Source organism: Sceloporus occidentalis, unplaced genomic scaffold (genome assembly GCF_023333645.1).
Source record: "Sceloporus occidentalis isolate IW3139 unplaced genomic scaffold, rSceOcc1.0.p SCAF_84, whole genome shotgun sequence".
NCBI classification, from domain to species: domain Eukaryota; kingdom Metazoa; phylum Chordata; class Lepidosauria; order Squamata; family Phrynosomatidae; genus Sceloporus; species Sceloporus occidentalis.
Genome location: NW_028317064.1, coordinates 2,065,577 through 2,090,664, shown reverse-complemented (window position 1 = coordinate 2,090,664; position 25,088 = coordinate 2,065,577). Strand labels below are relative to the sequence as shown.

Below are 25,088 nucleotides of genomic sequence, written 5' to 3'. Positions count from 1 at the left end.
TTTAATATCTCTTAGGAAGTCCCCGTTTGCCTGCGTGCGTCTTTGTTAGGGTTCTAAGGTTGCGTGTGTCCTTAACCACGTCTCGGCTCATGTGTGCTCTGTGCGTGTCTGTGTGTCAAGGCGTGACGGATAGACGGACGAACAGCTTTGATCTGGTTGCTATGTGCCGGGCGTCCTTCTCGGCAAGACGCCTGCTTCATCATGGAGCACATCTTGAAGGTGCGGACTAAGTCGCTGCGAGCATCCGACTGCTTGGCGAGCGAGCCGCGTGTTAAATCTCTGTCACGCAGCCGTGTAGAATACCGCAGTGCTCCCCATGGAGAAAAAGAAGGGGGGGGGGGGAAGGAAAAAAAAAAGGAGTTTTAAGGGACTCCATGCAGGGAAAAATAAACATGGACATTGAGCAATGGGTGATGTCTCATTAAAAAAAAAAGAGAGCGTAAAAGAGCCAGAGTCCTCTCCACCTCCGTACTGCGTCTCCACCGAGAAAGCACGGAACTCGGAATTCTGATTGTATCAGCAATCTCCCAAGATATTCTATAATTGAAAAGCTTTGCCAACATTTCCTTTGTCGATAGTGTCGGACAGCACCTTCCGAGCAGGCGAGATTTACACAGGTGCTATAACTCATCGCCACCAGAAGCCCCTTTTTTTTTTTTAATTATTATTATTTTTAGAATATAATTAAATAACCATCAAGATAATCCAGGTTAATAAGAAAACCAGGGGGGGGGGGGGGAGACATGCTAACTAAGCCCAGCCGGCTTTAATGTAGTTTAAACAGGCGTTGGGGATGGAGGTGCTTCTTTGGCACATAAGAGTTAAAAATATTCACCATGAATACAGGTGCAGAATGACAAACTAAACAAAAAAAAAAACCTCAAGAAATATTGTCTAAAACACCCCTTTTCCAGCTAAAATATCATTCCTATGGCAACAACCCGTGTCATCATATACCAGAAACATGCTAAAGGCTAATTAAAGAATTATCTCTCTAAATTGCTATAGAATAGGACATGCATAATACCGATAATAAACTGTAGACTAAAGGTGTTCTCATTATTCTATATCATTATTAATATATTCATGCATACATTACATATATATATATATATATATACCATTACACACACACACATAAAAATATATATATAGTATATATATTTATACATATACATTTTCATTTCTATACATACATATATCACATCACACATATATATATATATATATATATATATATATAACACAATATATACACATTTGATGGATGGATTAGTATCTAATAAAAGCATGCAATATTCTTTTCCTCTCTAACAATCATTTTAAAAATCAAGGCACACAAAGAGTTAACAGTTAATATACAAACAGCAACCCCATATATCATAAACAGAAACATATATGCACCTATGTAATATGTACACGTGCGTATGCATGCACATGCTACAAATAAATCCTAGGTTGTTTTTTTTTTTAAACTACAGCTCCTTCCTTTTCGGTGATCTTAACGCTGCTGGTGTTTTTGGGCAGTGAGCAGGGAAAGCTTAGAGTCGTTTCCATTTCATCAGCAATGAACATATATTACTTTAGTGGTTCACTAAAAATGTTGGTTTTGTGCCCACCCCTTTCAATCTGCCCATGTCTGAGACTGTCGATGCAGCCGTAGAGTCCTGATCAGCTTACGACACTCTATGAGCTCAGGGTGCCCTGCGTGCAGTAACATACTGCTTCAGCCGAACGAGAAGAAGCCTTCACTGTCTCATTCTCCCTCTGCTTCGAGCATCGGCTAACCGGGGGAAAACAACTGGTGGAGAGGAGAAAAAAAAAATGAATCGGGAATTCATCTATCCTAAAGTGACCAGCTTTTACGCGTCTCTATAGAATCTGTGGATTTTTTTTTATTGTTGTTTTTTTTTTTTTGTGGGTCGTCGGAAACGATGGACATTTAAACAAACAGCCGGATTCCGAAGAGCCGATTAGGAAAGAGTTTGGAGGATTTTTTTTTTTTTTTTTTTTTTCCCTTTTTCCTTTTCTTCTCTCCTCGCTCTCTCGCTCTCTCTTCTCACCCAGAGCGTCACGATATTAACTGCAGAGAAAAAGGACGGGCTGGAAGGGACAACATCGAGCTGCTAGTTGTGGAGCTAAAAAGGTCCTACAAGTCAGCTAAAAAAAAAAAAAAAAAAAAAAAAAAGGTAACGAGACCCCCCGTCGTACGCGTCTCCCCACCCCACCCCCGGGTCTTTTTTGGTTCATTGAGAAGAAGCAAAGTGGGACATTGTAAAGCTGAAAGACACTGAGTGAAAGGCAGTGAATTTGTAACACAGAGGGGTCTTTTTTAGCCCTGCATATAATTAGCCAAAACACAAAGGAAGCGGCTGAATGGAGGTTGTCACTCTATGGAAAAGGGTGGGTAAGACACTTTTTTAATCCGATTCTTTCATGAAGAAATATTTCGTTTCTATCCCCCCCTTTTTTTTTTTTTTTTTTTTTCCCTTCACCGTTTACCATGAACAAAATCGCCATCCTTGTACCTTCTGATTTCCGTCAACTTTAATGCTGCCAAGAACCTGCATGTTGTGAAGTCTGTCCCCCCCCCCCCCACACCCCTTGTCTCGATCCTATGTATTCTCATTAAAATATGATGTAGTGTTTGCCAAAAAAAAAAACGACCCCAAACAGGATTCAATGGACATTCTCGAGAAAATTTGGAAACATTCTTGCTAATGGATTTCCTTCTCATTGGTATCAGCTTAAACTGGATTCTGAGGAAGCCCCCAGGGTTAATATTGTGTACGCTGGGTATATTTGTTAAGATGCTTCCACTTGTGAACGGTGGGTGTCTGAGGCTGTGCCGTTGCGAGGGCAGGTTTTTGTACTGTGAAGCGCAGAATTTTACGGATCTCCCTCAGAACGTCTCGGGGGTCATGGGCTTGTCTCTGCGGTACAACAGCCTCACAGAGCTACAAGATGGACAGTTCACCGGGTTAATTCACCTCACGTGGCTTTATCTGGATCACAATCACATCAACTCAGTGGAGGGGAATGCCTTTCAAAAACTACGTAGGGTTAAGGAACTCACTCTGAGCTCCAACAAAATAGAACATCTGGCCAACACCACTTTTCGACCCATGCCAAACTTGCGCAGTGTGGATTTATCAAACAATAACCTACAGTCTTTGGAACCGGATCTTTTTCATGGTCTACGCAAGCTGACGACTTTGCATATGCGTTACAACGCCGTCAAGTTTGTGCCAGTAAGAATCTTTCAGGACTGTCGCAGCCTGAAGTTTTTGGACTTGGGTTACAATCAGTTGAAAAGCCTCGCTCGTAACTCTTTCGCTGGTTTGTTCAAGCTTACCGAGCTCCACCTTGAGCACAATGACTTGGTAAAGGTGAACTTAGCTCATTTTCCCCGGCTTCTCTCATTACACTCTCTATTTATGAAGAGGAATAAAGTCACCATAGTTGTTAACTCCTTGGACTGGGTGTGGAAACTAGAGAAGATGGACCTCTCGGGCAATGAGATTGAATACATCGAACCTCACGTCTTTGAAAGCGTACCTCATCTGGAATCGCTGCAGCTCGATTCCAATCGTCTCACCTACGTCGATTCTAGAATCTTAAACTCTTGGAAGTCTCTCACCAGCATCACCCTGGCCGGGAACAACTGGGATTGCGGACGTAACGTTTGCGCCTTGGCCTCCTGGCTCAGTAACTTCAAAGGTCGATACGATGGCAACATGCTGTGTGCCACACCTGAGTACGCCCAAGGTGAGGACGTTCTAGATGCTGTCTATGCTTTCCACTTGTGTGAAGATCCAGTGGACCCAACTAGTCTCAATGCAATGTCTACAGCGCTAAACAACAGTGACAGAAACGCCAACGACAGCCCAACATCTACAGCCACGTATGACGTTCAGGATACAGAAGGGGATAGAACAACAAGTAGCTTCACTGCCACTATAGCCAGTGAATACCCAGAGAACACTGTTCAGATACACAAGGTAGTCACAGGGACCATGGCCCTAATCTTCTCCTTTCTCATTGTGGTTTTGATGTTGTACGTCTCATGGAAGTGCTTTCCAGCTAGCCTCAGACAACTAAGGCAGTGCTTTGTAACACAACGTAGAAAGCAAAAACAGAAGCAGGCCATGCATCAAATGGCAGCTATGTCTGCGCAAGAATATTACGTCGACTACAAACCCAACCACATCGAAGGAGCACTGGTTATCATTAATGAATACGGTTCTTGTTCGTGCCACCAGCAGCCAGCAAGGGAGTGCGAGGTGTGATCTCATCTCTTTTCCATGTGGAATTAAAACATTGTACAACCAAAAAAAAAAAAAAGAAGAAAACAAAAAAAAAACCACGAAATCATGCCAGATGGACAGGCTAATGGGATATATTGTGCTTTTTTTTTTTTTCTTTCCTGATTCACATTTTGACTGATATGATGGATGCAGGATATGTTTGAAAAGACTTTCGATGTGTTAGCTTTATTGTGTCTTAAAAACAAAAAAAACTTCAGGACAGTCAACCATAAAAAAAAAAAAAGATGAAACAAATAAAAAAAGAATATTCATATGATATGGAGATCTGTCTATATTCAGGAACCTGAAAGTGTTAAAAAAATAATATCAAAAAAAATACAAAAGGTACCACTTACTGATTTTTTTGTAAACTACCATGTTTAAAATAAAATAGCATTTACAATATTTGCAGAGTGGAGCTCCCTACGTGAACGACAGAGCGTCTGTAAACCGTTTCTCCTTTAAATCTGACAATCCAGCATTCCGTCCTGCCTTGAATTAGCAATGTATGGATCAATGGCTGATGGCACTGAATAGCACACGCTGCAATAAACCGCATTATATCTTCTGTGTAGCGGGTGGGGGTCTGCTGAATTGTTTAAGATGCACATATGGTCCTTCTCTGTTAGGTCTGGATGGCTGAGTGACATGCAGCATGGTATGGGGCATTTCAAACATATGGGGTATTTTTTTTTTATCACCTGTTGAGTTGTTACATATGGTTAACATATGGTTAAATTGTCCATCTGATCATCTATAGACCCTATGCTATGGCTAAGAGAATGTTGATGAAAAAAGGAATAGCTAAGGATATATCTACCATTGAGATTTATATATATATATACATATATATATATATATTGCATATATATATATATATATATATATATATATTGCGGTCTGTGTTTAGGTAGAATGCAGCTCGATTCGAAAGCGCCGGGGTTACAAGACCAATAAGGTTTTGATTAAAAGAAAACTGAAATCCAATTTTCAGAGTGAAAAGCCCTACGTTTTTCAAGTGTCTTAAATAGAATTCTGCAAGATCCTGAAGCAGGCATTGATCAGAATCCACATCTGGTTACTATAGAGAAGCTCTAGAGAACCCGACAGCTACAAAGAAAAGGTTTCAATCGCTAGGACTGCAGTCGGGTACACGAAAAAAAAAAAAAGGACATCTTCGGTTAATATTGTTCAGTTGCCCGGCTGATTTATTATTATTATTATTATTATTGTTTGAACGGAATGTTGGATTTTTTCTGTCTGTTACTGACATGGTTAATGGCGAACCCACTGTTGTGGTCGGACTTTAACCCTTGTCATGCTCGGCCAATCAGACTGGCTTTATACCCCAGACAGAATTTAATAGCTGGCTAACAGAGGGTTAACATAGATGTTGTAATCTACATCAATCAGCATTTTAATGAAGTGCAAAAGTCTCTTTATACTTTTTTTTTTTTCTAGAAATGCCTTTTATTTTTGCAGCCACTGTTGGGGTAACTTCCATGGCCAAGAGACCCCCCCCCACCCCTCTCTGTTTACGGTAAAGGATATGGGATCTTTAAGATGTGACGGTGTCGATCACATCGAGATTAACACAATCCCTTCGGGGATTGCACCCTGATAGATATTCTAGCAGAGTCAGATGTTAAATAAGTAAACCCAAGGGATAACAAAGTGGTTCTGTTAATTTCTGCGTTTCTATGGCAACTGAATAAAGTACCAATGCGAGATACGCGATGATGAACTGATTGCTATAGGTAGTCAGCACCCTCGGAAGACTTAGTAACAAAAATGTTTCAGATTTAACCAACGCAACATGTAAACTGGGATTTTTGGTGTCTCGCAGAGATTGCAGAACAATCTGTTGCAGGTGTCCGGGAGGGAAGGGGTTAATGTACGTAGGGATGGCCATTTGTGCCACATATGAGGGGGTTCATCTTCTATTATGCCATATTAATACATCGGAACACAGATTTTTGTTTTAATCTGCTTATAAGATATTTTTGCCAAAAAAAAGGGAAATTTATCTCAAGACGCAGTAAGGCACCCACCCAATACTACATATTTTTCACTGGCTCCCATTCCGCGGATTTCATTTGTCTTTTGGAACCAAAATACCACGTTTCAAAATTGTCTAAATTTCAATTTAAAATAATGAATAAGTAATGTTCCGTGCAAATTGAATTTTTGATGGTTTTAGGAGTTGCATTTACAAGGTGAAATTGGAGGTTCTATGATAATAATTATTCTTTTTTTTTTTAATATTTTTTTTTTTTTTTTTTTTTTTTTTTTTTTTAGAAAATCTGACTTTTCCACATATCAGCAACATTCATACATTATTAATTAGGGAAAAAAAAATAATTTAAAATAATTTTCATTTTCTAATCTATAAGTTCTGCATGTAGCAAATATTTATAAATAGAAATATATGATTTTGCATAAAAATATCACTATTGCAGCGAGGATCCTGTGTGGGGTTTATTAGGTGTGGGAAATGTCTTTCTAACCTTTTCCTTTTTTTATCTGACATAAAAGAAAGTTTAAAGTCGTGACATTGTTACAAAGGAAGTAAACAAGCAGGATTGTTAAGGGTGCAGTGCCATCTGCAGTAAGGAGCTTTGATTTCTTCTTGGTTTTGACTCGGTACGAAAACTAGAATGAAAAGGCTTCTTGAATGTTTCATTTAACCTTTTTCGCCCACAGAATCATTCATTTATGGAACTGATTCTTCAAAAGTTAATAAAAGCATCTTCACCTGAAAATTAAATTGAATTGAAAAGGTTGTTAATTATACGATAATTATATTATAAATACTTATTATTATAATAAAAATATGATATGAACCTATTGTTAGCAGGTGTTTAACTCTTTGAAGTCAGGCAGCGTTTTAAGGGTTAAGAATACTGTTATCCATGTGTTTAAGTAGTTCAGGGGGTCTTTATTGTAAGAAAGGGGAGAAAGGCAATGTACTGCCTGCCGCACCAGCGCTCGAAGTGTTAATAACGCTTTCCCAATTTTTTTATTTTTTTTTAAAGCCCATTGTAGACGGTTTCTTGAAATCGATGTGATATTGTGAGTTTGAGAAATCTGGTTTAGTGCTGGAAATCTCTGATAAGTGACGCCGTTGGGATTGTGGCTCGTAATCTGATTTACAGCGGTGTAAAGGGGGGGGGTTATTTCTCGTGATATTTCAGGTGAAAAACTCCAGCTGAGAAATGGGATTTATTAAGGCCTAAAAGTCCCTTCGAAACCAAGGCTATTTTTTGTCAACGGACATATTTTTAATTTTATCTGTTGTTCCGGCTGTTTGGAAGCATTTTGGTAAAGCATATAGGGGAAAACCCTTTATATATTATATATACGGTATATAAATATATATACTGGTATATTTGTGTGTGCGTATATATATATATATATATATATATATATATATATATATATATAGTCATTGTAGAAACAATATGAAAATGTTATGGTTAAACAGTTTTTAGGGTGGCAGAAATTGGCCCAATTAGCAGGAATGTGTCATTTTTTGTCATGGTGATTGCTCTGGTTTTAGCACTTTGCTTAAAGATAACTTCTGTTGTTCCATTTTCCTCATGAAACAGTCTGTATTTCATATATATTCATTAATACACTTTGATGGGTATGACAACTGAGCTTTAAAGTTTTTTGTGGTTCCCCCGTTTAGAATTGCCCCCCCTCCCCATTATTTGCTGTGTAGAAGGTGAGCTCAACTGAACACATCTTCTACCAATTGATATACCTGCCGCCAGCCAGCTCGGCAAGTGTTCTGGGTGTGGAGGGTTTCAGCGGGAGGGCTAGCCTGCCACGGATTGGCTGCTTCCACTAGCGGCGTGAAAAGTCAGGCCACAACGGGGACAACTATTTTATCAAAGTAGTTACAAAGTACTTTAATAAACATTCTTTTTTCAGAACGTTACCGGAATCCCCGGATGTAATGTGCGCGATGGGCAGATAATATTGCAATTGAGAGCGGTGTGAAATGCCCCACGCAAGAGGGCAATCTTTAGATGCTGATACCTATCTCTGTGCCGAGGGGTAATAAGAGGGTCAACTTCTTCTGCCTAGGCCAATCTGATCTTTAATTAATATAGGGCCTCTGTGACCACCTTGTTTCTGCCATGCAGCCCGGCCCGGTCTTCTGCTCCAGTGGCTGGATATGGCCGTCCTCGCGCCTCATGAACACGGAATCCTAGCTTGCATGTATGTAACCGCCGGCCGCACTTATGTCATCGGGCAGCCACTGGCCTTAAAGTGACAGGACCACCCCGTCATCGCCAGTCCTGCCCTGACTGCAACTCCCAATATGTACAGCCAGCCTTAATGTAGGTATGATATTAGGTGTGATGCTTTGCCAACCTGAATGCCGAACCGTTACACATCCAAATTTTCGGGTTAAATTCCCATTTACAGTAAACTCTTTTTTTTTTTATCTTCACCCCACATAACCCGACTCCCTCCTGTCTTTCTGTGGTTTACAGTATTATGCTACAAAGTCCAATTATCCCGTCTATAATTTTCATTTTGCAGCAGTAATAAAAACGCCGCTATACTTCTGCACTCCTGCCAAAAAAGGCAAACATTTATTAGCATAAATGAACATGTCTGCTGCTTGTGCGAGACACCACCTCTTCACTGGCCTTTCACTCCATCTCGCAGACATGTCACGGTGAGTATCTTATCGCTGCCCAATTTAATTAACGTCGCTTGTTAGGTAGACAAAACAGAGGACAGTCCGAGTGCAGCTTGGCCGGGCGTCAGAGATACAGCTCAGCAGATTCAGTGTTTATTAAGAAGCTTAAGGCCATGATGAGTACAGGTCACTGACCAAGACAGGTCTCCGACCAAGACAGGTCTCCAACCAACTTAACTCTAACAAGAGGTTCCTCAAGAGTTCATCTGTGGTCCCAATAGACCTGTCAAATTCTACAGGGCCCCAACCTACCATTGGTTCTCAGATTAACACAGTAATTTAGTTTGACAAAATACACAAGTTCCACCCCAATGTTGGTCCAGAAGAAGCCAAAAAAAACCAAACCCACATTGAAGTGATTATCAACTGTATCTCATTCTTTCTTGACTCCAACATGGCTTCTGATTTCTCCCAGGATCAGCGAGCTATAACTAACCCTGTCCTTTTTAACCTGTTACATCCCTGTATATCCTTCTTTTCTAAAATAAAAACATTAATCCCATATTTAAAGGAATTTACAGCTCAATCGGCAGCGGCCATCTTGGTTATTCGGCCGCATTAATGATTAGCCAAGTCGAACATCGCCAAACTGTTACTGGGTGGCTGACTTATGACTTGGTTTATTAAAATATTAAGAACATTACGTTGGAACTTTGATTGCATTATAAATATAAGTAATTTCATACATTTTTATACATAGCTGGGTGATCTGCCCCGGGTCATGTCCACATAAGTCTGTCCTCTTCTGTTTGCCCTTAATGGGTCATCAATGCTTTTGGAAATTTATGAATAGGTGGAAGGCTACCATGTCTTCCATCTCTTCTGATTGTTAACAAAGCACTTTATAGGATGCAGTATCCAGATTCCATCGTTAGCTGATGGTATGTATGGATAATCCATACTGCAGGGCTGGGTTAGAATAATCCTTGGCTGGTTAAAGGGGCCAGCTAGTCAGTTTATTTAGAGGGTATCACAAGCCAAGCGCAAGATAGAAAAGCCTCAAGCTTTCCAGGAGCCACTTTCTTGCCACAACTCCTTACCCTCTAACGACTCCTTCCGATAGCCAGCGCTGTCTTTTTTCTTTTTACCCCTCTTTACATCTCAGTTAGCCCTATAATTCCTTTTAGAAAGCGGGGTCCCCGTAAGCCCACCATCCTTGCCGTAACTTTGTATGAACGTGCCATAAAACTAGATGGCAAGCTCAGGGGGTAAGATCTCCATCCTCCAACTGCATATATGTCTTTTCCCATACTTAATATGTACAGCGCCACAGAGTATGTCAGCGACACACCTCAGAAACGATACAAGACGCGTAGACAGCTGCGATCGGGGTACGTTCCGGATCCTTCGGGTCGGTTACGCCATCAGAAAACAAACTTCTTTTTTTTTGAGTAAACGGACAGACTTTATGAGTTACCTTAGTTTGATGTCACTTCTTCTGTTAGTAATCAGAACAGCTCTCGGTCGTTACGTGAAGGAATGAAAATAACGAGGTGAGTGATTTAAATGACTTATTCTCAATTATCTGACTCAAAGGCTTTTGCTCAGTGAATAGTGAGAGAAATGGCTAATCCGCTTCGGCCACTTATCCAGCGGCTCGGAAAGTCAAACATTCTTTGCTTGCGAAGATTTCTACAGCTTTTGACGCATTTGGCAAATTCTTAACCCTCCTAAGATTTTAAACACGTCACGGGGGTCCCTGGATCATTTATTGGCATAATGTATTAACCCTCTGTGTGCCAGATGGATGAGTACAGTTTTATGGAATCTTCTGACATGATGACAGGTACATTAATTTGTGTGTTCGGGACACCCGTGTTGGGGGGGCGGTGATGGGGCAGGGCCTAAAGCCAGAAGTGGGTGTGTCTGTAGGCTTGGGCACTCCCGCTGCAGTGGAGCTCCAAAGACTTTACAGCTCCCCGAGCCAGTCAAGGAAGGGCAGAAGATCTTCCAAAATTAACCCATTATTTCCGCTGCTAACAGAAGTGTGATAGTGGGGCAGCCACCCAGGAGAGAGCGACAGTGCCTGAAAACTAGGACTGTCACGTGAAAATCAGGACTGTTGGGATATAAGAACAGTTGCACACAGAAGGGGTCAAGCTAGACCTCGCCTGGATCTCCGCGTTTTGCATGGAGGTGAACTCTATGTTCAGATGGTGAAATCGCAGATACATATTTAGTTAAATGGCTCCAACATAATCCAATAACAAATAAAATGCACCCATCACCCACTCCCACTATCCACAGCCACACATGGCATTTTTTCTCTCAATGCTCTTCTCCATTATGTTTAATACTTGGTTTTGTGCCACTAAAAAAATCTTGCAGAATGGGCTTGTTTATAAAATATATATCTTTATATACACACATATATATATACATGCACACACACATATATACACAATATTCAGGTACCAACGTCACATAAAAATTCTTAATACCCCAGCCACCCCTCTAACTACCCAAAGTCGAGAATCCCTCAAAAAACTAATATATATATATATATATATATATATATATATATATATATATCAAATAACAGATGGAATAAGTATCTTGTGATAATACCTTTTTTATTGGACTAACAGAATTAGAATTAGATATATAATATCATTTTCTCCCTATACATCAGCCCTGTATTTTTTCTGAAATGTATAGCTGAGCAGATATCTGGTTGGTTTTTTTTGCAATGATTACATTTCTTAATTAATGACTTTCTGCAGACGTGTTGTTGATCTGTTTTTCTCTGTAGGAGCCAGAATGTCCTCCTTAAACTGAAGGTAATTTTTATATTTTGGTTGCTATGGAAGTGATTAGTACAGATAATTCCACCCAAAGCGTGAAAGAAAAAATATATCGCGCATTTATCAAATAAAAAATTATATATATATATATGATACATGTAGATACATACATATACATTTTGCCCTCGCCTTCTTCAAAAATACTCTCATTGCATGGGGGGGGGGTATAGTCATCTTGTGCTGATTTACTTTGTTATTCCGCCCCATTAACTTATCCCTTCTGGTGGTAGCTGATATGCTTTAGCCTCTTAAGAAACAGGATGGAAAAGAGTGAACCTTAGAAGGCTATGCAAAGGTCCAGTAATCCTTAACTAATCATTTACCCCACTCCCAATGTTTAAGGGTGACTGGGCAGATACGCAAGGCCACACTGTCTAGAAGCGACTGTTTCATATTCTACTCTGATTTCATGGCATCTGAGGATCCCAGTTTGCGGTTTCCTCACCACTCACAGATTAAATCCCTGCTTGAATGCAGGTGATTTAATTCATATCGCCTAACAATGTCTCATTGCCATGGAAACCGCCGTTCCAACAGCTTAGTTTCCACCATTAGCGAGTGACTTTGTGTTAAGCAGTGGTGCATTTACCCCCGACGCTGCCATAGACCTGACCCAGGGCAGCAGCCCCAGCCGGCCCATCCGTGGCCGCCGTCCTCCCAGCTCAGAGCAGCCTCCACAGAGTTGGCCCAGTTGGGGAGATCTCCCTTGTAACTGGGCCATAAAACCACGTGATGCAGATGGGCCAAAATGTTTGTTTCGTTTTTGGTCCATTCATTATTACGCAATGAATTTTGAGGGAAAGACAGTGTGTGAGAACCTAAATAAGAGTGAGAGAGTGTGAGACCTTAAATAAGAGTGAATAAGAGTGAGAGCGTGAATAGGAGTAAATGAGAGTGAGTGAGTGAGCGTGAAAAAAATGAAAGTAAAAATTCTGAGCTCTTTGCTTCATTTTTGTTTCATGGGGTCCCTCCTTGTTTTTGGACATTTGTACGAATTTGAATGCACAAGTATAAAGCAGCTACACCCTGGGGACCCTAACGTACCCCTCCCCCCCAAAAGCTGCTGACTGCTGCCCCTGCACCTGCCACCTAGTGCCTACTCAGCATAGGCCAGAACACATTACTGGTGGTAGGCTCTTAAATGCATATTATTTAGAAGGAACGGAGGGCCCGAGTACTGTAACAATATTGCTCGGTTTATTACCTTATATGGGTATATTCTAGTTTTGGTTAAAATTTCATAAACAAAAATATTACTGCAAGAAATGTTTATTTTCATGGTTGCATTTACATATATCCCCTTACAATATAGATAAAAGATGAGTTTATGTCTTAGAAGGTCTCGCTATTGGTTAAACAATGATCCAATAGGAATGGAGGTATTCCAATATTTCCCATATATGGTAATACATTTACCATAACTGATATGTTAAGGGGAGTATAAAAACCCGTGTATAGCGATCTCCTTCTCTTTATCATCGTTAGCTGTTTTTTTTTATCCAAGAAATGTAGATTGCGGTATACAAGTTCTATTGGCCAAAAGACCCAAAAGCTGAGAGTTTGTGTTCTCTTCTTATATATTAAAATAATTCTAAAAATATAAACAGATGAAATATTATATACCTTATAATATCTTTTATATATTTTATATATCTATAAAAAAAATCAATGATTATAATCTTAAGAATTACGATATTAAGAATTAAATTGGAATTAAATGGTTAATTGTTGTGTGCCATAGCGCTTTCCATGGACTTTGGTTAGAAGGATATCATCGTTTAATTATTTTAATGCATCGTTTAATTGGTGCTGAATGTTGGAAAGAAGTCAGAAACATTTAACCCTTATTACTAGCGATGGGACCAGATTACGAGTCCCTCGCCTCGGAGTCTCAATAAAAAATGTACATTTTCTATTCTTTTGTAGATCTTCCAACGCTCGATAACAGCTCTCTCACATTTACGAATAAACCCCCGGCTGAAGGACTGATTACGTCACTTGCATTTAACACAAGGCAGGAAAAACGGGCAGACTAGATGGGGGCCGAATGGGGCCAATCTGCCGTCAGAGTCTATGTTTCCATCCATTTAAGTCCACAGAAGTCAAAATTGCTAATTTATTTTCTGCTTCACTTTCTCTTTTGCTTGCAGTTCCGCATACTGCCACAAGAGACATCTACAGTTACGCTTAATAAGGTATACATGCAGGCATAGATCCACTACTGGGTTATTAATATAGACTTTTTTTCCTGGTTGGAGAGGGTGGTAGATAGGTGGAACAGCCCCCCAGTAGAAGTGGTGGAGGCGAATACAGTGTGTGTGTGGGGGTTTAAACATGCATGGGATAGGCATATGGCTCCTATGACTACGACCAATGACTTATTAAGGTCTGAGCAAGGAAAGGGCAGACCAAACAGGCCGATTGTCATCAAATTCTATGTTTCTATGGAACTGATGTATAAAGGACAGAAATGGAGGGCATGAGATATATGAGAGCATAAATGCCTGATCAATTTATATATTTAACAAAAGGATTCCATTAGTATTGAAAGTAGAGAAAATTAATCGGAAGGTGCTGTCCTTTTTTGGGCAACAATTGGAGGCGGAAAACGTTTCATCAGCGACAGCAAACATTTGGAACAACAAAAAAAGGAGCACGTAAGGAAAAAAAAATTGTCTGCTTGGTCGGTGCGGACAGATCTTCTCAAGGCCAGAAGCAGTTTCTAAAAATGTGTCCTTGTCAGTTTCAAAAATATATGAAAAGGGGTCGATTCCAAAGCACGCGAGCCGCTTACGGATTTACTTACGGAAAATGTTAAAATTTAACAGAGTTTCAGAAAAGAAGTAGAGAGGAAACCAGTTAAAGGACGCGGTTCGCTGTATTCCGTAAACGTTGTTGCCAAGGGATCTGGTTTAGTTGATTTGCAACAAGTTATCTTTTTAGTATCGGAAGAAAGGATCTCGCCACTGGTTGGCTGCTTCTAGCAAGGCAGGAATGGTCAGACAATGGAGGAGGGGGGCTGCTAAAGCTGCAGAGCTGCAGCTTCTAGCTCATGTAAAAAAAAAATTTATGTTAAAGTGGAGTTACTCACAGCGTACTTTAATATGCATTGTTCTGTAGGGGGCTATCAGTAGGGGGCTGTCTCTTTAGCTTGTAGCCGGCGCTCTAAGTCATTGAGTCCCCATGCTTATCAGGAGAGGAACATGAAGCAGCATCCGGAACTCTGCGTCTACAGCATTAGCAATGCCCCATAGATCAGAAGACCCAATAGCTCGTCACAGTCCTTTAGCTGGAAGTTAAAGCTCGCAGGATACATCTTCCTGCATCTCTTAGTTTATTGCCGCGGAATCGTAACAGTCTAACAGTCAGGACCATCATCATTAAGCCGCGGAGGGTCCCGCTATGTCTGAATGATGTGTTTCTCCTGCGCACGCAGGGTAATGGTCAGAAAGCACAGCTTCCCTACGTTACCTTTTGGAAAACAGAGCTGGGAGCCACGCAGAGGTGGCCGCTCTCGCATTAGAGCGCTTTACAGGGATTCGCGGCTTCTCTGAGCAAGATGAGAAAATATTACAGAAGTACATTGATTTCACAGCTTCCCGGGCCGGTCAGAGGAGATCGAAGGATCTCAGCAACTAGCTCTTGATCTCTATAGTTAGGCAGATAACCCGGCAGAGCTGGACAGTGTCAGGACTGCCTTTTGAAAGCCGGGACTGCTGGGAGGCATGTTACCACGATTCGACCTATACCAAAAGATGGAAATGTTAAGAAGGGCAAGACCATCCTTACCGTGTGTAGTTAAATCTGGAACCCCCCTAATACTTTTGGTCTAGCCACTCTATAAATAATAATAATAATAATAAATAATTAAAATAATAATAATAATAAATAGTAATAATAAATAATAATCATAGTAATAATGCTAATACGGTTTCTACTTCTAAATAAACCATACTTATAAGCTTATCCATACCAAAAGCCATACTTATTTTGTTGCCGTTTCCATAAACTCAGTTTTTTTCCCCCATTGTAAATTCTGCAAATAATACCTGCTTTGCAATTAAAAAGATTCAATTATATCCAATTACTAACACTGCTGTAAAGTTGACACCCACTTGGAGAATAAGTTGGATCGATGCCCATACTGCAGTACGAGAAACTTGCTACAATCTTTCGCAATAATTAGAGATTAGTGTTAATCACTTCCCAGCGGGTCTCCTCCAGACACATGAGCGATAGGAAACTATTCTTTCATACTTTTAGGATGTTTGTCGTTTTCGTGAGCTTTTTTTTTGTTTTTTTTAATAATCCCGAGGGCAATTTGCCGCTCTGTTGCCACATCTCAATATTTCAACTGTGCTTATAGCGTTGTATAGAAATAACCTGGGTGAGGGTCTTAGGGTAAAGTCTTTTGGTTTGGACTCTTTAGAGATATATTTATTATTATTAGTCCTACATATGATCATCGAGATAAAGGTTGAGTTAAAGCGTCCGGTCTCTGTAAGCGGTCGGCAGTGACATTGGTCTCTGTGCTCGTTTGTTAGGTGGAATAAGGATAATAGTGAGAATATTGTATGATACAATTACAGTTGACTGACAATCTAGGCTAGAAGAGCCTTTTGTGGAAATCACACAACTATTATCTGTTTTATTGATTTTTGGGATGATTACAGCAGCGAGCCCTTTGATATTCTCTGCAGTCATCACATTCAGTACCATTTCATAGACGTCGTCTGGAGGTACATGGGGTCTAAACATTCATGACCTATTTTAAGGTGATGCCTACTACCGAACTCCATTTCCCTTATTTCCTCTTTACTTACCAATACCCTGCAGTATCTGCCTGTAATCAGCCTCTGTCGGGACATATCTGCTTTCTGCCCTCCAATCAAGGTCTCAACAGGCCAGAGAGGTCTTGGTATATGATGTCATACCTTGGAGCTTACGGTCAGAAGAACCAGTAGAGGCTCTAGGAGAGCAGAAGAGAGGTACACACTATATAAACAAACGTATTGGGACACCTGACCGTTACACCAACAGGGACTTTCATGACATTTTGGACAGTGCTCTGCTTCCAACTTTGTGGGAACAGTTTGGGGAAGGCCCTTTTTTATTCCAGCATGACTGCGCCCCAGCACACAAAGCAAGGTCCATAAAGACATCGCTGGATGCGTTTGGGGTGGAAGAACTTGACCGGCCGCACAGAGCCCTGACCTCAACCCCATCGAACACCTTTGGGATGAACTGGAGCAGAGATTGCGAGCCAAGCGTCTCGTCCAACATCAGTGCCTGACCTCACAAACGCTCTACTGGATGATGGGCAAAAATTCCCCAAAATCTTGTGGAAATCCTTCCCAGAAGAGTGGAAGCCGTTATAGCTGCAAAGAGGGCAACCAACTTCATATTAATGTCTATATGTTTAGAATGTGATGTCATCAATGTTCCTGTTGGTGTAATGGTCAGGTGTCCCAATACTTTTGTCCATATAGTGTATGTCATCCCTCTTGCTACCTCCTGCGGACGCCAGCAACTGCTCACATCTCCGAATAGGTGGGTTTCTAGTGGAAACTTTAAGTTAGTATAAGTAGTAGGCAGTCCAACAGAATAAGGTAAGGAACGCCAAAGAATGAGTGAAATCCTGGAGACAAGATCGGGAAGAAGCAATTCACGCTGAGGGGAGACACAAGTTGTGAGCAAAGGCAGCCATCAGCAGAGTAATCATAGCTAAAGCAGAGATACGGGGATTGATTTAATGAGCTGTCGAGCACCTAAGTGGTGGTTATAGTGGTGGAAAATATATGGCTTGTGATTCAGCTCCCTTACCGCAAATATGTTCGCGCAGATCCTAGAGGAATTCTAATGCTAAGAGGAACTTACACGGATACATTTTACACGTACATTCCAGACCCTAAACACCCCTATAGATTGTAAGCTTGTTTGAGCAGGGCCCTCCTCACCTGCTGTCTCTGTAAGTCAATTTGTTATACTACATGCTACTTGTTATGTCCTGTCTACCCATTGTACAGCGCTACGGAATTTGATGGCGCTATGTAAAACAATAAATAATAATAATAATCTATCTACAAGATACGCATAAAGAAATGTCATACTCCGCGGAGAGACTAAACAAACACCTTCAACACTACTGGCTGAACCACATCAGCTATAATGAGCTTCAGTGGTGGAAACAACCTTGGCTAAAAGGAATTAGATGCTATTTGTCATAACGAGCACAATGGTTTAGCGCATGCTGTACATTGATTACGCGATACACTCACTAAACCAGTAACAGCAGTTACATTCATGCCCTGGAAACTGAATTAATTTAAGTTATATTATATATTCGTATAGTATTATTATTTTATTATTATTATATAGCGCTGCGTATATTGTCTGCGTTATAAAAATAAAAGATAACATTATAGTATATTATTTATTGTTGTATTGTTGTTGAGTACAGAACTTTGGGATTTGCGGACAGGGACAGATCTGCTTTAGGGAGAGAGAACTTTGCCAAAGAAAATACTTGAGTTACAGAAACGCTAAGTAGAAAAGTCGATAGCAGCGGCAATGGCTTCCACTTCCAAGCATTCACCAAGTACCACTAAGAAAATGTTCTAGACTTTTAAAGCTTTGGGCAAAAAAAAAAAAAAAGAACTTTCGCGCCATCCACTTAGTGCCCATGCATTTTTTATGACAGCGGGTTATTGGAAGCACCTTCGAGTAATAAATTATTGTTTGTCTGCTGACTTTATTTTATTTTAAATCGCGCTGTTCTACAATTTTTGCCAAAGACAAATCTATGTGCCTCTCGTTCATCGCTTGACTTTGCCGCGCGCCGCTTTAACCCTTTCCTGCCAGGATAACGCCGATACATGCCGTATTATACTTAAGAAAAATGTTCTGGTCTCCCAGACTGTGCTGTTGTATGTGAAATCGAAAAGAAAAAAACAAAAAAAAAACGTATTGTAGATTCTATTAAGATAAAATACTTTTATGCTGCGCTAATATCCGTCCGTCTATTATGTCACTTTATGATCATAAAATTAAAATAAATATTCTATAATATTGTACCGAATATAATATTGGCTTTGTGACTTTACTCAATCGTTAAAAAAAGGGAACTGTTATAGCTCTTAGCATAACTTAATTCAATTATTAAAACTAATATGGATTTGTACTTTTTGAGTTTGTTCCGGAGCTTTTTGGTTTAAAAAGAAATGTACTATTTTACCCCAAGGGAAAAAGTGGCAAAGCTATCATTACCCAATTGGTTTCCAGTCCTTTAGTTACTTTTTCTTCCCCTCGCCACAATAAAGGGATTTGTCAGAATGTCCTCTATGCAGTTATGTGCATTGCAGGAGATGCATTTCATGGAGCAAGTCTCCTATTCAGTAGCGCGCATGTGCATCACCAGCCACCTGCAGTGCAGACCTATCCATTTACATGGAGACCCGGGAATCGTGGAGAGCAGGCTACCCGGAGCTCTCCCTCCTCTGATTGGTCTCACCAGGGGTCAGGCTAACCAAACAAGTGACCTAACCACTCGAGGGGCATGGCTACAGATTAGCCCCAGGTATCACTAAATTTAGTAGGAAGGAAAATAAAGAAGGGCAGAAAAGGTATGGAAACATTTAGAAAGTGTGAGAGAGAGTGAATGAGAGTGTGAGTGAATGAGAGCCCACGAATTTCAGAACAAAATTCTGAGATTTTTTGCTTCGTTTTCATTTTGGGGGCTCTGGCCTCGTTTTTGTGGCTTCCTAACGACTTTTTTCAAGACTGCAGGGTTCTCTTATAACTGTTTCAATCCAACTGTTTTTAGCTATGCCCCCCATAGGCTATACTGCTATTATTTATTGATTTAAAAAGCATGACCATATTCTGCAGCATCAGAGCTGCAATATCAGTTCTCATCTACGCTGCGATTTAGTACCCTTTAAGTTTTATTACATTTTTTTTAAGATAATTTTATTTATTTTGGGGAAAAAGAAAAGAAAATACATCTACAATAAGCAGACATATGTTGTTAATGTGCTGCTATTGCATTTTGGAACCTATGCATTCAGAATTAAATAATACCGGGGAGGCAGAGATGACTCGCGCGTGTTCTGAGCACAAGACGGGTAATTTTAGTATCAACATGCTGTTATAAAATGTTTTAATGAGATATATATAGACGCTTTGCCTAGCTGCACTGGTCAATTTATTATTTTTTTCAAGAGCAGACTCTCTTTAAGTGGTCACAGGGGAGAAGCCATGTGTCTGCCCCCATAGTCTGTCTGCTGACCCCCGAGAGCCACTCTTGCCAGAGATGTCTATATGTGGGAGGGATGCCCTCGTGCCCCAGACAGTGAAGATCCCAGGAGGAAAATACAGACAATGGTCCTGAGAAAAGGATTCCCCGGCTCTGCTTGCAGCAACCTTTCTATGGATGTGAGCTCATGGCAGAGGCTGCAAAAACATTAAAATAAAAAATTAAAAAAACACCATTCTTCCCACATCTGTGACATCAACCCGAAAATCATTTCTCACTGCTGGCAGAATCCAGAGAAATACAACAGCTAAAAATATAAAGCGCGGATGGCGCAGAACAATTCAAATAATATTCTGTAGCCAGAAGAAAATGTACGTACATTTTTAGAAAAAAAAAATATATATTTTTTTTAAAATATATTACTATTTCATAAAAATTAAATATATTTGAGAAATATAGTCATTGATCTCAACTGGTAAAAAAATATATATTTTTTAATAATTTTTTTAATTTTATTTATTAAAAATAGCACTTTTATAAAGCAACCTTTAGCTGGAGTCAGACCCCAAAAATAAATATCAAACAATTGAGAGTTTTTAAGAAAAGAAGTACCTGATTAAGAAGGACTTTTGAATTAAAAAGCTAAAGAAATATTTTTTTTTACGTAAAATAATTCTTAATATAAATTGTTTTAGGTCTATAGTTTTTTTTTGTTTTTTTTTAAGTGGAATTCTGGAGTAAGAGCAATGTCAGGAATATTCTATCCCCTTTTCTGATACTGGGCTGGATTAAATTACAGGTGGTAAATAATATAATTAAGTCATTTAATAGCAATCCTCTTGCATATAGTAATGGGATAAAAAAAAAATGAATAAAAAAAAATAAAATAAAAAAATAGCCTGGATCCATTAAGATCAAACCAGACTTTTTTCATCTTATTTTTTTCCCATAGCAGTCTATGGAATGATTGCTATTCAATTACTTGTGATGGATTTATCTCTGGCAATTGAATCCAGCCCATTAGGTCTGTCTGTTTACTTGGTGCTTTTGACAAATTACTCTCTTGCTCTTCTTAAGCACTGGACTTCATCTCAAGGTATAAACACCGCTAGAAAAGGGGAGGCGAACGAACCACATGGTAGAAATTTCTTAATAGTTGTGGGATTTAACAATTATTGTTGTGGAAATACAGGCCATTAGTAAAAAACAAAACAAAAAAAAAACAAAAAAAAAAACGGTAAAATCTATTGAATAAAAAATGTTTTTATCCTGTTCAGTTACATTAATAAATACATGGAATGGCGTTCCAGTACAGGTGATCAGAAGTAATATAAAAACTTACCACTTCAATTTTATTTAAATGAATAACCTCCCACAGTAACAGTAATGCTAATATTTTAGCTATAAATTTACAATTTTATTAAAGAAAAAAAATAGTTTTTTTAATTAAATGCATTATTTTTAGTATTTATTATTTATTTATATAGCCCCCTTATATTCTGCCCCACTGTACAGATGTTTATTGTTACATTTGTAACAATATTTTGTCAAGCATCCACGTACATTTAATTAAAGAACAAAAGGGAGGGGGGAGATAAAAGGAAAAAAAGAGATAAAAGAAAAAAATAAATATATAAAGTTGAGTTGGGGTTCGGAAATCGTAGATGATAAGAATTCATTCATTTTTAGGAAACGTTCTTCAGCGAATGTCCCTTTTCTAGTCATTGAGCGAATACTTAAAACTTTATAGTATATACCGTTAAAGGTGAAAGTCAAAGACACGCGCTAAATTGCATGGCCCATAAAGTTTAAATAGCCCAGAAGATACGCGTGCTTTCCAATTAATCGAAAAACGGGGTTGCGAATTATCCGTGAACCAGCAAATATAAACCGCATCATAGAATTATCAATCAGACGTCGCCGGGAAATATATTTACGTACGTGAATTCAGCGCCACTCTCCTCTTTTAGGTTTTATAGATTTCTCGACCGACAAATGTTTCTCAGAGGAGCTTTTTTGTTATCTGTTTCAATTAAAAGGAATCGACGTTCAATCATAATTCTAATGGGCGATCATCTTCCCTTTTTTGCTACAATTACATCATAAAAAGCTATTTAATTGGAATCGAATAGAAATTGAAGACTTTCGCCGATGTTTTCTTTAAATCAGCCCCCCCCCGGCGAGTTAGATGCTAAACACGGATCCGGGATACAATCATCGCTAAAGAGGAGATAAAGAAAGACGGATACGTCGCTCATAGGGAGACAATTGGCGCTGCTTAGAAGGCAATTATTCTGGAAAAGTTTAAGAAGCGGTCAAATAACCAATAGCAACGAATGGAACAATCCTGTTGAATGCGTCATCCTACTGGTTGCTATGGTGATAAGACCATCTTTAAAAATGTTGTATTCTCGACAAGTAACTCCTGATGTCTCTTTGCAGCCTATTTTTTTTGTAGGATTTAGGAAGAAACAAGGAGTATTAATTGTAGGGGGAAATTCCCCTTTGTATAATAGCCGTCTAAATTATTTCATTAATTGCACGATTATTTCCCCCCATTAAGTTATCCGTCACCTATTATTAACCTGCTGATTGTTGTTGATTGGATGAGGCAGCCTTTGTAGGGTTGGGGGGGGGGGGAAGGTGGAGAACAAAGGGAAAATAAATAAATAAAATACCGGGAATTACATTTAAAATAAAATTTTAAAAAGAATGTGAAAAAATTATTGTGCGCTTGCTCAGAATAATCCTTATTCATGCGTATAAAATGTATTTTTTTCTCTCTCTGCTTTATACATAAAATACATATTATAGTACTTTGTAGCTGTCAAGAAAGTCGCTCACCGTTTGGGGGAAGCTACAGCTCCAGAGCTGCAGAACAATACCTCCTTTTTGATCCAGTTTTCACCCTACTTCTTGCTCCCATTTAAATCATGTGGAACTATTTCTGCGCATGTGTGCAGGGGGCTGGTTAACCCCCACCTTGGAGCTCTCACTCGAGCCGGCGTTAGTGTAGTTAGTATATGTGATCGGGGCATACGACTAGTACCTGGGTATGGTGCCCAGGCAAACAGGGGGCTACCCATGTATAACCCATGTGGTCAAATTGCATTTGGAATGGAGAAAAAAATGATATTTTAAAGAGGGCACTCTGCTATTATATGCATTAAATTCCATAGAATATTTATATATACATATATATATATATATATATATATAATAAAAATAAATATATATATATAATATTTATATACAATAAAAAATATAATAAAAATACACCATAAATGTGCATATATATATATATATATATATATATATATATATATATATATATATATAATATTTAGCACTTGTTTGTAGATTCACATTTGAAAAATACACATTTTTTGCGTAAACCCACCCGCCTCTCTAAATCGGTTTATTAGAGGAGATTTTCCCCGCTAGGAATGTATCGGTATAGACTTTTCATTCGAAGGCACAATTGAATAATACAAACTGCATTATAGAGCTAGCTGAGCGGCCATCATATACTAACAACATTTGATCAGCGCTGGCATGCAATAAGTTTGAACTGGTGGGTTATAATAATAATAATAATAAAAAAAAATCTATTAATGTTGGTGGCATCGGCCGTACATTAAATCGTCAGTTTCTGTGCGAAGGGGCATTATTTTCGGCTAAGTAACCCTTAAGAACAGATCCCCGTTGGGCTTTATAATACAGCCTTGTGTAAAATCTTCTCATGCATTATCTTTGTGTACAAAAAATGTCTTTTATTCACGAAAGGACAATTTATACAAAGCTTGGTATTTATTTAAAGAGCTTCCTTACCTTCCCATCCTTTTAAACATTTTAATAAAGCCGTCTGAGTCCCGGAGTGAACCGCGTTTATTAAACCTGGAAATTACTAGGTAGTGGTTCTCCACAATGAAATATTTCAAATGATATGTCGGGCTCAGGAATAGATAAGGAGGCTGGTGCCGCGCATGTGCCTGTCATGGAAACAGGGCGCTCAGAGGTATCTCGAAACTCCAGAGCGATGGTCGATAGGCACGTCCAATTATTCAGCTTGCTGAGGCTTACTTGACCTAAAGAATAGCAATATTTTGGCCAAATTCACCCCCTTTCTGGTCAGAACAGCCAACGCAACTATGGGTGCCACCAACATCAGGAGAAGAAGACATTGTCAATGTAGGACACTCTGCTATGTAAAGTGAGAAGATCCCCTCCGTGTTCCCTGTTAGGTGACAAGAATTCTTACCATGGCGTCTGCCAAATCTGCTATAAGCCCCCAGCGTTGAGCAACTTGGCCTCGGAGGAATGGAGATTTTAGTCCCTCTGGCAAAAGGCAGGGCAAGTTACACCTCATAGCAACTTGGCCTGGGGAGACCAGGATTCAGACCTAATGGCTTCGGCGTTAGCAGTTAAAGGTCCGTAAGAGCGACTCTTCATTGGTTTATAAAAGAGGAGGCTCCTGCTGGCAACCAATAGAGTCGCTCTTATGGACCTTTAAAATTGTGGCGCCAAAGCTGCACTGTATTTTTACCATGTTAACCCCATATTAACCCCTTTTAAAAAAAGGAACACGAAGACCGTACACTAATGTTCGCTCAAACACACACTTGTGGTAAAATGTACTGTTTGTATAAGTAACAGAAGGAGTTCACAATAACATCTTTGAACTATTTTCTCGCCCACTGACAACCAGAGAACACGAGTAAATTTTATGAAGTGTGGAGTTTTTTGTACGATACTTTACAGGGACCTTTTTTTTATTTTTTATTCCAGCCTCACTTTTTTCCCCCTAAGAGATTATGAACCCCTTGAGTGCCAGGAAGTGAAATGCACTTGTGTTTTGAAACCTGTTTGTACTCCAAGGGTTAAAATAGTATCTGATCTCTCTGGAACTTGACTTAATGGATAAGACAAACTATATTAATGAAGCAGGGACCCGTCCCAAGGAGGGTACTGACAAGACCACGTCGTTAAAACGAGCCACTCCAAGG

The 25,088-nt window shown here is 39.4% G+C and overlaps 2 protein-coding genes across 6 annotated transcripts in view; one reads left to right on the top strand and one right to left on the bottom strand.

Moving 5' to 3' along the window:
- LOC149285097 (catenin alpha-2) overlaps positions 1 to 25,088 on the bottom strand; it is a 581,118-nt gene that overhangs the window by 255,624 nt on the left and 300,406 nt on the right. Inside the window, exon 7 of one of the 5 annotated variants that reach the window (XM_089495822.1) lies at positions 10,335 to 10,369. The exons of 3 other annotated variants lie outside the window; for them this stretch is intronic. In XM_089495822.1, coding sequence (XP_089351948.1) covers positions 10,335 to 10,369 — 35 coding nt within the window. Of the gene's footprint in view, positions 1 to 10,334; positions 10,370 to 23,064; positions 23,078 to 25,088 lie in introns of all 5 variants that reach the window. One more of the 5 variants, XM_089495823.1, reaches the window with a different exon arrangement.
- Positions 2,721 to 4,289, top strand: LOC149285098 (leucine-rich repeat transmembrane neuronal protein 1-like). Its single transcript, XM_089495779.1, has one exon. It carries the CDS (start codon positions 2,721 to 2,723, stop codon positions 4,287 to 4,289), a length of 1,569 nt encoding a protein of 522 aa, XP_089351905.1.

What these genes read in the sequence shown, in the direction of transcription:
- LOC149285098 (XM_089495779.1), top strand. Translation starts at nt 2,721, where the DNA reads ATGGATTTCCTTCTCATTGGTATCAGCTTAAACTGGATTCTGAGGAAG.